At 43.6% G+C, this 12,867-nt stretch overlaps 1 protein-coding gene across 2 annotated transcripts in view; it reads right to left on the reverse strand.

Moving 5' to 3' along the window:
- Positions 1-12,867, reverse strand: part of itgav (integrin, alpha V) — a 142,159-nt gene that overhangs the window by 27,723 nt on the left and 101,569 nt on the right. For both annotated transcript variants that reach the window (XR_015757645.1, XM_043693448.2), the window contains exons 19-22: positions 11,958-12,025; positions 11,665-11,812; positions 7,943-8,035; positions 4,670-4,749 (exon numbers count right to left, since the gene is read on the reverse strand). Coding sequence is in view for 1 of the 2 variants with exons in the window: in XM_043693448.2 (XP_043549383.1) it covers positions 4,670-4,749; positions 7,943-8,035; positions 11,665-11,812; positions 11,958-12,025 (389 nt within the window). In the remaining variant the exon portion in view is untranslated. The remainder of the gene's footprint in view (positions 1-4,669; positions 4,750-7,942; positions 8,036-11,664; positions 11,813-11,957; positions 12,026-12,867) is intronic.

Raw genomic sequence — 12,867 nt, forward strand, 5'->3', positions numbered from 1 at the left:
CGAGGAGAGGAACCATTTGGATACAGAACTGGCTCTAAGGTAGGAGACACAGAGGTTGGTGGTGGAGGGTTGTTTTTCAGACTGATGGCCAGTGAAGTGCCACCAGGATCGGTGCTGAGTCTGCCACTTTTTGTTATTTATATAAAAATGTTTTGGATATGAACATAGGAGGTATAGTTCATAAGATAACAGCAAAACTGGAGGTGTAGTGGACAGTGAAGAAGGTTACCTCCGATTACAACAGGATCTTGACCAGGTGGGCCAATGGGCTGAGGAGTGGCAGATGGAGTTTAATTCAGATAAATGCGAGGTTCTGCATTTTTGGAAAGCAAATCTTAGCAGGACTTATACACTTAATGATAAGGTCCTTGGGAGTGCTGCTGAACAAAGCGAGCTTGGTGTGCAGGTTCATAACTCCTTGAAAATAGAGTTGAAGGTTGATAGGATGGTGGAGAAGGTGTTTGGTATGCTTTCTTCTATTGGTCAGAGCATAGAGTATAGGAGTTGGAGTTAATGTTGCAGCTGTACAGGACATTGGTTAGGCCACTTTTGGAATATTGAATGCAATTCTGGTCTCCTTCCTATCGGAAAGATGTTGTGAAACTTGAAAGGGTTCAGAAAAGATTAACAAGGATGTTGCCAGGGTTGGAGGATTTGAGCCAAAGGGAATGGCTGAATAGGCTAGGGCTGTTTTCCATGAGCAACCTCAGAGGTTTATAAAACATGAGGGCCATGGATAGTAAAAATAGACAAAGTCTTTTCCCTGGGGTGGAGGAGTCCAGACCAAGAGGGCATAGGTTTAGTGTGAGAGGGGAAAGATATAAAAGGGACCTAAGGGGCAACCTTTTTATGCAAAGAGTGGTACGTGTATGGAATGAGCTGCCAGACGAAGTGGTGGAGGCTGGTACAATTGCAACATTTAAAAGGCATCTGGATGGGTATATGAATAGGAAGGGTTTAGAGGGATATGGGCCAACTGCTGGCAAATGGGATGAGAATAGTTTGGGATATCTGGTCAATACAGTTGAAGAAGAAATGCCCTCGATCTCTCACACTCAGTGACTGCCAGAGGCAAGGTATTTGCTCTGCCCCAGGCAGGAGAGGACCCCATAGTGTCTGCAATTCAGAACTGTATTGAAGTGCATAAATAGACACAGGAGCTGCAGGCAGGTTTGTCAGAGACACCGGGCAAACTGACTCAAAATGTTGGAAGACTTCACCAACACTATCTGTACCATGCTGTCACCGGCATGCGAGCGTCTGGCAAAATCTGTGGGCAGGTTTGGCGCTGCCATAGAGTGCCAGTTCCAGCAATAACTAGTATCTGCTGAATGTATACACAGACCTGTACTCCATTGCTCCAGCCATGGGTGCTCAACACAAACTGCAAGGCAAGGGAACATTCTGGATGCCCCTTTTTCACTGTAGGCATCCAGCTGAGGAGAAACCACATACCTTCCCCCCCCAGAAGTCTCTTCTCAGCACAGTCTGCCAAGCCTTCCACCTCTGACTTGCTTGTTGCTCTCAACCCTGTAGAAGTTCAAGCTGAGGGGGATGTACCTGCCTCCGGGCAGAACACACTCAGCATGTCTGGGTCCTTCAGACACAAATACACCTGTGGATGCCCGACCAAAATTCTCAAGGCCAACAGGGTCCACTAAAATTACTGCCTTAAAAGCTGAAGGGTTGACTGCCACAGGAGGATCAATTAAACTGGAAATTTGCTAGAGGCTGGAAGTAGTGGAGTGCAGGTATCATGGAGGGGTGTAGGCACTCGCAAGAATAGAAAGGGCATGAGATCATGGAGTGATGTGGAAACAAGGATGAGAATAATAAAATAGAGGTCTTGTTCAATCAGAAGCCAATGAGCACAGGATTCATGAGGTACCTGACACCTTTTCCTGACCCTGCACTTTGGCTGCATTGTAGAAAGTCACTAACTGGGCTGGAAGCCAGTTAATGGTACCAGATACTGTGGGAACCAGCTCAAGATTGCAATGTATATCAAGACTTTAGCAGAATGGAGCAGATAGGCAGATCTGATGTTCAGCCGTGATATGGTGCGTACAAGTGGACAAATGAGCAATTGTTAGCCACTTCACTCTGCTATGAAGCAATCATGCAATGTTTTCATCAGCCACTTCACACACTGACTCTACACATTGAGACTGGCAGTTGAATATTCAGAGACTGCATCACTTTGACATTCACCTTCTGAGCCTCCACAGTCCATTAAGGGGCTCTTCAGTGACCTTTACTTGTAATTAATTGCATTCTGGATTAGTGGTGCTGGAAGAGCACAGCAGTTCAGGCAGCATCCGAGGAGCAATAAAATTGACGTTTTGGGCAAAAGCCCTTCATCAGGAATAAAGGCAGAGAGCCTGAAGCGTGGAGAGATAAGCTAGAGAGGAGGGTGGGGGTGGGGAGAAAGTAGCATAGAGTACAATAGGTGAGTGGGGGAGGGGATGAAGGTGATAGGTTCGGAGGGGGGGGGGGGGGGGAGAAAAGGGTGGATGGATAGGTGGAAAAGAAGATAGGCCGCTAGGACAAGTCATGGGGACAGTGCTGAGCTGGAAGTTTGGAACAGGGATGAGGTGGGGGAAGGGAAAATTAGGAAACTGGTGAAGTCCACATTGATGCCCTGGGGTTGAAGTGCTCCGAGGGGGAAGATGAGGCGTTCTTCCTCCAGGCGTCAGGTGGTGAGGGAGCGGCAGTGAAGGAGGCCCAGGATCTCCATGTCCTCAGCAGAGTGTGAGGGAGAGTTGAAATGTTGGGCCACGGGGTGGTGTGGTCGATTGGTGCGGGGGTCCCGGAGAGGTTCCCTAAAGCGCTCTGCTAGGAGGCGTCTAGTCTCCCCAATGTAGAGGAAACCGCATTGGGAGCAACGGCTACAATAAATGGTATTGGTGGATGTGCAGGTAAAACTTTGATGGATGTGGAAGGCTCCTTTAGGGCCTTAGATGGAGGTGAGGGAGGAGGTGTGGGCGCAGGTTTTGCAATTCCTGCGGTGGGAGGGGACGGTGCCAGGATGGGAGGGTGGGTTGTAGGGGGGGCGTGGACCTGACCAGGTAGTCACGGAGAGAACGGTTTTTGCGGAAGGCGGAAAGGGATGGGGAGGGAAATATATCCCTGTTGGTGGGGTCTGTTTGGAGGTGGAGGAAATGTCGGTGAATGATTTGGTTTATGCGAAGGTTGGTAGGGTGGAAGGTGAGCACCAGGGGTGTTCTGTCCTTGTTACAGTTGGAGGGGTGGAGTCTGAGGGCAGAGGTGTGGGATGTGGACAAGATGTGTTGGAGGGCATCTTTAACCACGTGGGAAGGGAAATTGCGGTCTCTAAAGAAGGAGGCCATCTGGTGTGTTCTGTGGTGGAACTGGTCCTCCTGGGAGCAGATACGGCGGAGGAATTGGGAATAGGGGATGGCATTTTTGCAAGAGGTAGGGTGGGAAGAGGTGTAATCCAGGTAGCTGTGGGAGTCGGTGGGTTTGTAAAAAATGTCGGTGTCAAGTCGGTCGTCATTAATGGAGATGGAGAGGTCCAGGAAGGGGAGGGAGATGTCAGAGATGGTCCAAGTAAATTCAAGGTCAGGGTGGAATGTGTTGGTGAAGTTGATGAATTGCTCAACCTCCTCGCGGGAGCATGAGGTGGCGCCAATGCAGTCATCAATGTAGCAGAGGAAGAGGTGTGGAGTGGTGCCGGTGTAACTACGGAAAATCGACTGTTCTACGTAGCCAACAAAGGGACAGGCATAGCTGGGACACACATGTGTGCCCATGGCTACTCCTTTGGTCTGGAGAATGTGGGAGGATTCGAAGGAGAAATTGTTAAGGGTAAGGACCAGTTTTACCTTGTAATTAATTGTAGTCAAGTGAGTTGTCAGTACCCCACACCATACAATTGAGGGTAAATTCAGATCATCCATGATTTTATTGAATGGGGGAGCTGGCTCAAAGGATCAAGTGACCTACTCCTGTTCCTTGTTCATATGTTGATGATTAAAAAACAAGCCAATGTGTGAAATAGAAGTTAGTTTGGTGACTATCCTTAGTAACAGAGGGAAACAATTGTGATGTGGAATTTGGTAACCTGTTGTGGGAGATTTGTTATAACCAAACAGTCATCTTGTCACATACTAAAAGCCCGAAATCCATTTTAAATCCCATATTAGTGTCTGTTAAGTTTGTACATTCCGAGGCTCAGTGAGGTGGTTGATCTTGCAGCTGTACTAATACGTGATAGTAAACTCTTTCCCAGCATGGGAATGTTCTTCTTTTATAAGAATTTATTGTAATACTAATACTTGTTTATCAGCCACTAACCAACACTGTCCAGACACTATGTGACTGGGGCTCGTGACTGGGCAAAGTGCCTACTTACTCATTACACTGCAATTACCAGTTTGCTAATTGTTAAATGATTGTAACCAATACAATCACGCAACTCTCTGTAACTCATCGGAGTGACTTGTGACCATTAGGTCACCTTGTCTCTCCCAGTGAGCTCACGAGTAAATAGTCAATAACTCAAGGCTTGCGTCGCACGATTACTTATCTAAATTGGACCAGTACGAGCGAGTCCGCCCACTGCATAATTCATTTCATCCCCAACACTGTCTCACATACTACAATGTTCATAAGAGTTGGTAAATAGTTGGGAAAAACGGAAACTTACCTTCGAATCTGCAGGTCAAAGGTAACAGCTGCCTCAGCATCTTGCAGCTCACGCACACTAAATCGAAGACCAGCCCAGAGCTAAGGAACAAAAATCAGTTTCAGATCTTTCAAGGCTTCAATAAAGCAAACTGACCTCTAAACTCAGCAGCTAATGTTACAGTAAAAGCAGCTGGAAAGTTATTCAAGGACATGTTTTGTCAAATTGCGGCCTCTTCCATTCTCCCAAGTGCAAGTCTATTGATTTAAAATGAATTTGCCTATGGGCAAACAAGTATTGACAAAAAGTAGTGATTGAAAGAGACATTCTCTTCCATGTTTTAAAATGAAGTTCTGATCCCAGATTAGGCCTGGAATCCAGTGTTCAAAAGCTGCCAGAGACAGCCTGACAAGGTCATTCCAAGAGGCCCACCATAATAAGGTTCTGGCCTGATTTTTGTAGTTCCATCAAAGAAGCAGACTTACCAAAATGATGGAATTATTCCATTCACCAGCTTAGGATCATATAGCAACTTACACATAATAACATATCCCAAGATGCTAGACAGGAGCATTTATGAAACAGCAAGCCACATGAAGAGATTTTAAGTTAGATGAGACAAATTATTCATGCTCCAATTGTTTCATGTTGAGCTCATTTATCTTGCTTAATTGTGACAGAAAGAAGTATTTGTCATTTTCATGAGACAAGAAGTGGGTTGAAGGAGGAAATGAGAGAGTGAAGCAGAGAGGGTATGAAGCATACTGCAGAGCTTAGGGCCTAGGTGACTGAAGGCAAGGTCACAATTGGGGATTCACAAGAGGCCAGAATTAGAGGAACACTGATATATAATAGGATTGTGGCGGCCGGAGATGATTACGAAGTTAGATGACAAAATCAGGGAGGGATTTGAAGACAAAGATGATAATATCCAAATCAAGGTATTGTTTCTTTGGGAGCCAATACAGGTCAGTGAACACAAGACTCATCAGGGTCTTGGTGAGAGTTAAAATGTGGCAGTGTTTGGACCTTTAGCTTACCAAGACCCGTTCATTAGATTAGATTACTTACAGTGTGGAAACAGGCCCTTCGGCCCAACAAGTCCACACCGCCCCGCCGAAGCGCAACCCGCCCATACCCCTGCATTTACCCCTTACCTAACACTACGGGCAATTTAGCATGGCCAATTTACCTGACCTGCACATCTTTGGACTGTGGGAGGAAACCGGAGCACCCGGAGGAAACCCACGCAGACACGGGGAGAACGTGCAAACTCCACACAGTCAGTCGCCTGAGGCGGGGGTTGAACCAGTGCTAACCACTGTGCCACCGTGCCGCCCATGAGGTACCACAGGCATGAATAAAGCTTTTAGCAACAGATGAGCTGAGAAGGAGCAAATTTGGACAATGTCATGAAAATTGAAACAGACGCTGTCACTGAAGGCATGAATAAGAAGTTAAATTCTAATCTTGGGATGTGATACTGATGTTGCAAAATGACTAGTCTAATCTTGAACGTTATCAGGGAAAGTGAAGAAGTTAAGGAGTGGAATTTGATGTTGGAACTGAAATCAATGGCTTCAGTCCTTCAAATATGTAACTGGAGGAAATGTCATCTTATTCAATTCTGGATGTCAGTTGAACATAGTCAATTAGATCATCATCTTATTTCATTTTGATTTAGGAACTATTAGTTCATGTAAATTAAGTAGGCAGAGTGCCATATCCAACTGCTACGCTACCATTTGTATCAAACCAACATCAAGTAACGCTACAGCAGCAATAGTACATGCAAGAAGACACAACATCCGTGCAGTGTGCCAACTCATCATTCAAATCAATGATTACCAAATCCACAAGATAGAGGCACAACATCTCAAACCCGAAGTGATATTATGTTAAGAATGTTTCAGTGAAAAGAAAGCAAGTTTTACTAAGGTGTTCAATTTAATTATGTCAATCACTAACCTTTAGTTTTGATGTTATAAAGGATAGAAAACATAACAGGGCGACTGCCATACCCATGGAATTGTTTTCTGCGGTTTCAGTTACCCACAGTTTATTGCGGCCCAATCTTATTAAATGGAATGTTCCAGAACCGGGACCAGGGGTCTGCCGGGGAGGTAAATTTCCCATAGAAATGTATGGGTTCACTCCTATCCAAAGGTCCATCAGAGGTAAATGTTGCAGTTTTAGGAAGAAAAACCATTGTACAGTAATTGGTTCTCTGGCTATGAGTGGAGAGAGATGAAAGGGCCAAGGGAGAACAGTCCCAGTTAAATGGACAAGATTAAAAAGATGCTGGAGAATAATGATACTGACAACCATGTCAAAAGCTGCAGACAAATAAAGGAGGGAAAGTTTACCTTTGTCACATGTCTTGGATAAGGGTTAGTTTTCTTTGTGGAGATAGGCAATTCTGGCAGATTTAAAGGAAAGAGTAAAACACCTTGAGAAAGCCATTTATAATCTTAGTTAAGATGGAGACCAGGAAGAGAAACCATGGGATCACCAATTTAGTGGGAATAAGATTGAGCAAACAGGAGCTAGGTATTATGGACAATATAAGCTCAGAGACAGCATGAAATAAGAAACAAACAAAACAGAGGTATGAGCTCAGAATTAGGGCAGGGGAACATTCGTCCAGGTGGGCATAGAAGGGAGATATGTGGCAGAAGTAGGTGATCTGATGGTCTCAATCTTAATGAAAAAGGCCTCTTTGAACTAACTGTTGGAGGTAAGGATCAAAGCGAAGGGTCGGGGTTTATAGTGATATCTTAAATTATGAAAAAAAGTTCTGGATTACCGTTGCATTTTAGGTTGGATCTTTGAATAACGACCAGATGGAACTAGAAGCTGATAGCATTTTAAATGGTCCAGCCAGATCCAGTGGTGGATGGTTAAATCAGTTATCTCAAGACTGAATCCTTATCATTTCAGGGAGCAAAAATGACAACTGCAGCACGGGAACAGCCACGATGGGAGAAAGAGAGAGTGGATTAACTCAGGACTACAGCATCAAAAGATGGAGGTGTGGGCGCAGTCAAGCAAATCAGTACCAGCAGAAATGTGGCAAATGGAGAGCCAAGGGCTAAATGGTTTGAATTTTGAAAGCATAGTTCTAATTAAGATGTGGGACAGTGTAATCTTGCAACAGATACAGAAGGTGAAGAATTGGGGAGGCCAAGGGCTGTGGTGGTGAGTGATACAAAGAACTTTATCTGTAATTGATACAATGGAACGAGGAACAGCTCTGAATAATAACTCCTCAAGTATCAAGATAAACTTTCTCACATTTGTTCCTGCTTTCATGGGGTTTCCAAGGTCACAAACTACTATCCGTGTTTGATTTTCTGTCTTGTAAGCACAAGACAATCTTGTAAGACTCTGAAAAACAAAGATTATACATGTGTAACTTTTAGCACCAACCATAAAAGAAGAGCATATACTCCCCAATTTATTTCTAAAATCTGCGGTCCTTGCTATATTATACATGGTTATATAATTGCTTAACAGGCTCAGCCTGTTAACCTGGCCACACATCTATACAAGGCCAGTTCAATAGTAATATAAATTATCCAAATGTTAAATAAGTAAATCTTTAATAATTGTGGAAATATATTACTACTTCTGCATTTGAATTATGAACCATTTTGTTTCCAGGAAATTTTATTTCCAGGCCCGACTTTTCTTTTATTGCAGATCAACTAACTGACTGATTCTATGAATTTCCTTGTTAATTATTTTTTATCATGAAAATGTCATCAAGGCACTCAAGTTAATCTAGTTCAGCATTTGCTACCAGTGTAAAATGCCCAGACTTGATGGCCATGTTTCCAACTCTGGCTTTGGTAAAGCCTCTCGTTATTAACTGTCACCGAGGAAACTTGAAATCCAGGATTTTGACACAGGCCAAGTGAAGGAATGGTGATAATGTACTCAGTTAGGATGGTGGTGTTCCCATGTACCTGCTATCCTTTTCATCAAAATGATGGAGATGCTATCATAATAGTTAACTATAATTTAATGTCATACCAATAACGTTACAATATCCATGCAATATCCATTGGTAACGAACCCGGACAAGTGATGGGCTTGTTAGTGGGTGAACATTTTGGTGATGGTGACCACAATTCTGTGACTTTCACCTTGGTTATGGAGAGAGATAGGAGCGTGCAACAGGGTAGGTTTTACAATTGGGGGAAGGGTAAATACGATGCTGTAAGACAGGATCTGATGAGCATAAGTTGGGAGCATAGGCTGTCAGGGAAGGATGTCGTGGAAATGTGGGACTTTTTCAAGGAACAGATACGACGTGTCCTTGATATGTATGTACCTGTCAGGCAGGAAAGAGATGGTTGTGTGAGGGAACCTTGGTTGATGAGGGAGGTTGAATGTCTTGTAAAGAGGAAGAAGGAGACTTACATAAGGTTGAGGAAACAAGGTTCAGACAGAGCATTGAAGGGATACAGGATAGCCAGAAGGGAGCTGAAGAAAGGGATTAGGAGAGCTAAGAGAGGGCATGAAAAATCTTTGGCGGGTAGGATCAAGGATAACCCCAAGGCATTTTATGCGTATGTGAGAAACATGAGAATGACGAGAAAGTGGGTAGGTCCGATCAAGGACAGTAGTGGGAGACTGTGTATTGAGTCAGAAGAGGTAGGAGAGGTCTTGAATGAGTACTTTTCTTCAGTATTTACAAGTGAGAGGGACCATATTGTTGAAGAGGAGTGTGTGAAATGGACTGGTAAGCTAGAAGAGATACTTGCTAGGAAGGAAGATGTGTTGGGCATTTTGAAAAACCTGAGGATAGACAAGTCCCCCGGGCCTGACGGGATATATCCTAGGATTATGTGGGAAGTGAGAGAGGAAATTGCAGAGCCGTTGGCAATGATCTTTTCGTCTTCACTGTCAACGGGGGTGGTACCAGGGGACTGGAGAGAGTGGTGAATGTTGTGCCCCAGTTCAAAAAAGGGAATAGGGATAACCCCGGGAATTATAGGCCAGTTAGTCTTACTTTGGTGGTAGGCGAAGTAATGGAAAGGGTACTGAAGGATAGGATTTATGAGTATCTGGAAAGACACTGCTTGATTAGGGACAGCCAGCACGGATTTGAGAGGGGTAGGTCTTGCTTTACAAGTCTTATTGGATTCTTTGAGGAGGCGACCAAGCATGTGGATGAGGGTAGAGCAGTGGATGTAGTGTACATGGATTTTAGTAAGGCATTTGATAAGGTTCCCCATGGTAGGCTTATGCGGAAAGTCAGGAGGCATGGGATGGAGGGAAATTTGGCCAGTTGGATAGAAAACTGGCTAACCAGTCGAAGTCAGAGAGTGGTGGTAGATGGTAAATATTCAGCCTGGAGCCCAGTTACAAGTGGAGTTCCGCAGGGATCAGTTCTGGGTCCTCTGCTGTTTGTAATTTTTATTAATGACTTGGAAGTGGGAGTCGAAGGGTGGGTCAGTAAATTTGCAGATGATACGAAGATTGGTGGAGTTGTGGATAGTGAGGATGGCTGTTGTCGGCTGCAAAGAGACTTAGATATGATGCAGAGCTGGGCTGAGGAGTGGCAGATGGAGTTCAACCCTGTCAAGTGTGAGGTTGTCCATTTTGGAAGGACAAATAAGAATGCGGAATACAGGGTTAATGGTAGGGTTCTTAGTGAGGTGGAGGAACAGAGGGATCTTGGGGTCTATGTTCATAGATCTTTGAAAGTTGCCATTCAGGTGGATAGAGCTTGTAAGAAGGCCTATGGTGTATTAGCGTTCATTAGCAGAGGGATTGAATTCAAGAGTCGTGAAGTGATGTTGCAGCTGTACAGGACCTTGGTTAGGCCACATTTGGAGTACTGTGTGCAGTTCTGGTCACCTCACTTTAGGAAAGATGTGGAAGCTTTGGAGAGGGTGCAGAGAAGATTTACCAGGATGTTGCCTGGAATGGAGAATAGGTCGTACGAGGATAGGTTGAGAGTGCTAGGCCTTTTCTCATTGGAACGGCGAAGGATGAGGGGTGACTTGATTGAGGTTTATAAGATGATCAGAGGAATAGATAGAGTAGACAGTCAGAAACTTTTTCCCCGGGTGCAACAGAGTGTTACAAGGGGACATAAATTTAAGGTGAAGGGTGGAAGGTATGGGGGGGGGGGGCGGGGGGGGGGAAGGGGGGGATGTCAGGGGTGGGTTCTTTACCCAGAGAGTGGTGGGGGCCTGGAATGCACTGCCTGTGGGAGTGGCAGAGTCAGAATCATTGGTGACCTTTAAGCGGCAATTGGATAGGTACATGGATGGGTGCTTAAGCTAGGATAAATGTTCGGCACAACATCGTGGGCCGAAATGGCCTGTTCTGTGCTGTATTGTTCTATGTTCTATGCATTCTAAATAAAATGCCAATACTATATGCCTACAACTATATTTATCGATGGAACGATTTGGTTAGCTACACATGTAGGGTGGAACTTATTCCAGGCAACAGGGTTGTCTCCCTCTGCTTAGAAAGCTTCCAAGAGCCTTATTTTGCCTTCACTGAGAAAGTCTGCTCGATTGTCATGTTATTTTCGTGAGACACCTCCAGTATTGAATAACAGTGGCTACAGGATGCTGTCCTGAAGTGGGCATTAATTCTCTACTTACGTATTTCAGTTAGAAGCTACTCATAAGTCTTCATGCCGTAAACTTAATAGAGTGGAGGTGAGAAGAAGCAGATTGCTGATTTAAATGCCCTTACCTAACTTCAAACATGCTCCCAGAGGGGGATATTTAATTCCACTTATATTATAAACATATTTCTGCTGAGTTAATCAACATTTCCTTTTTTTATAATGCCAGAATGCTCTTTTAGGATTATAACATTACCATTTGTGTTATTTCCCTTTTGCATTTAGTCAAATCTGAGACATTGTGCTGGAAGCTTATAATAACATTTCTGTATGTGTGCCTGCAGTGGGTTATGGTGTGGTATACATTTTAGTCCTGTGTACCACCAGAAGGTTAATAACAAAAAAAAAACAAATTGCCTACTTTATTATTGCGAACAACCCCAACATAATCCGCTTGTTGTGGTAACATGATGTACAACTCTGCTTCATAGGCCCCTTCACCTTCATTTTGCGCATTTATATGTAGGGTTAAGGGATTATCATCACCAATGTACAATTGCTTTCGATCCCTAAAGAGGACAGAGGCATCATTTTTAAATTAAGAGCTTCAAGTATTATACTGCATGTTAAAAAAGTGAAACTTGTTTGAAAATTTAAAATAATGTTGTATTAACAAATTAAAGGAAAGACTAGTTGCAATCTTTTTGAACATACCCTCTTACAGACAGTTTAAGATCAGGTTTGCAGATGTTATCATCACCACAATCCAGTAAAATACGTGCCTGAGAAAGAATAAATTAAACAACTATCACAAATAGAGTAGCTACTTTGGTTAAATCACTGTCAGCCCCCAGAATACAAATGGACTTAAATTTAGAATAAATGGTAACCAGGAGAAAAATAAAATGTTATTTCCTCCGCTAAAAGAACATAGATGAGCAGAGTTTTTGAAGATCCATATGGAGTGTGATAGCTTTGCATTGTAGCAATCTCCAGGAGATACATACAACATTAAGATGAACGGTGAAACAAATGGTTTTCTTTCAAGTTCCTGCACAGATTAGGTTTTGAACAAAACAAAGTCATACACTGTAAATAAATAGTTTCATGCCACCTGAATAAGTGATTTTCAAAATCTTGCAACTTGCATTAAATAGGATCTCAAACTGGCCAAGATGTACCAGAACGACGAGTAATTTAAAAAGTTGTCATTATGGATCACACAGAGCGCCTGATCTCAGATATATATCAGAGAGGATGGGGAGGCATGGACAAAGGCAAATGGAATAGTAATGAGTTGAAACCTGGCATTTGCCTACCAGGACAGGAATATTTAATGGCAGTCAACCAGACTGCTCTTGCACTTCTCCTAAAACCATGTTGTTTGCAGTGATGTATGGGTCAATCAGGTTCCTTACCTGCTTTCATGGCCAGGGAATGGTCCGTGGCCTGAGTATTTGGAGGGCTTTGGGAAAAGGGACAGAGAGAAATAAATTTAAGAAAGGGATAAAAGTTGATTTTAGCAACATTAAACATTTCAAAACCATTGGGTCAATACAATTCAGAAAAAAAAAATGAGAAAAGAAGAATTGCCAAACATGCAGATGTCAGGACAAATTCACAG

The sequence above is a fragment of the Chiloscyllium plagiosum genome, unplaced genomic scaffold, assembly GCF_037043375.1.
Source record: "Chiloscyllium plagiosum isolate Xiang-an unplaced genomic scaffold, Cpla_swu_hap1 HiC_scaffold_7, whole genome shotgun sequence".
In the NCBI taxonomy this organism is placed as follows: Eukaryota; Metazoa; Chordata; class Chondrichthyes; order Orectolobiformes; family Hemiscylliidae; genus Chiloscyllium; species Chiloscyllium plagiosum.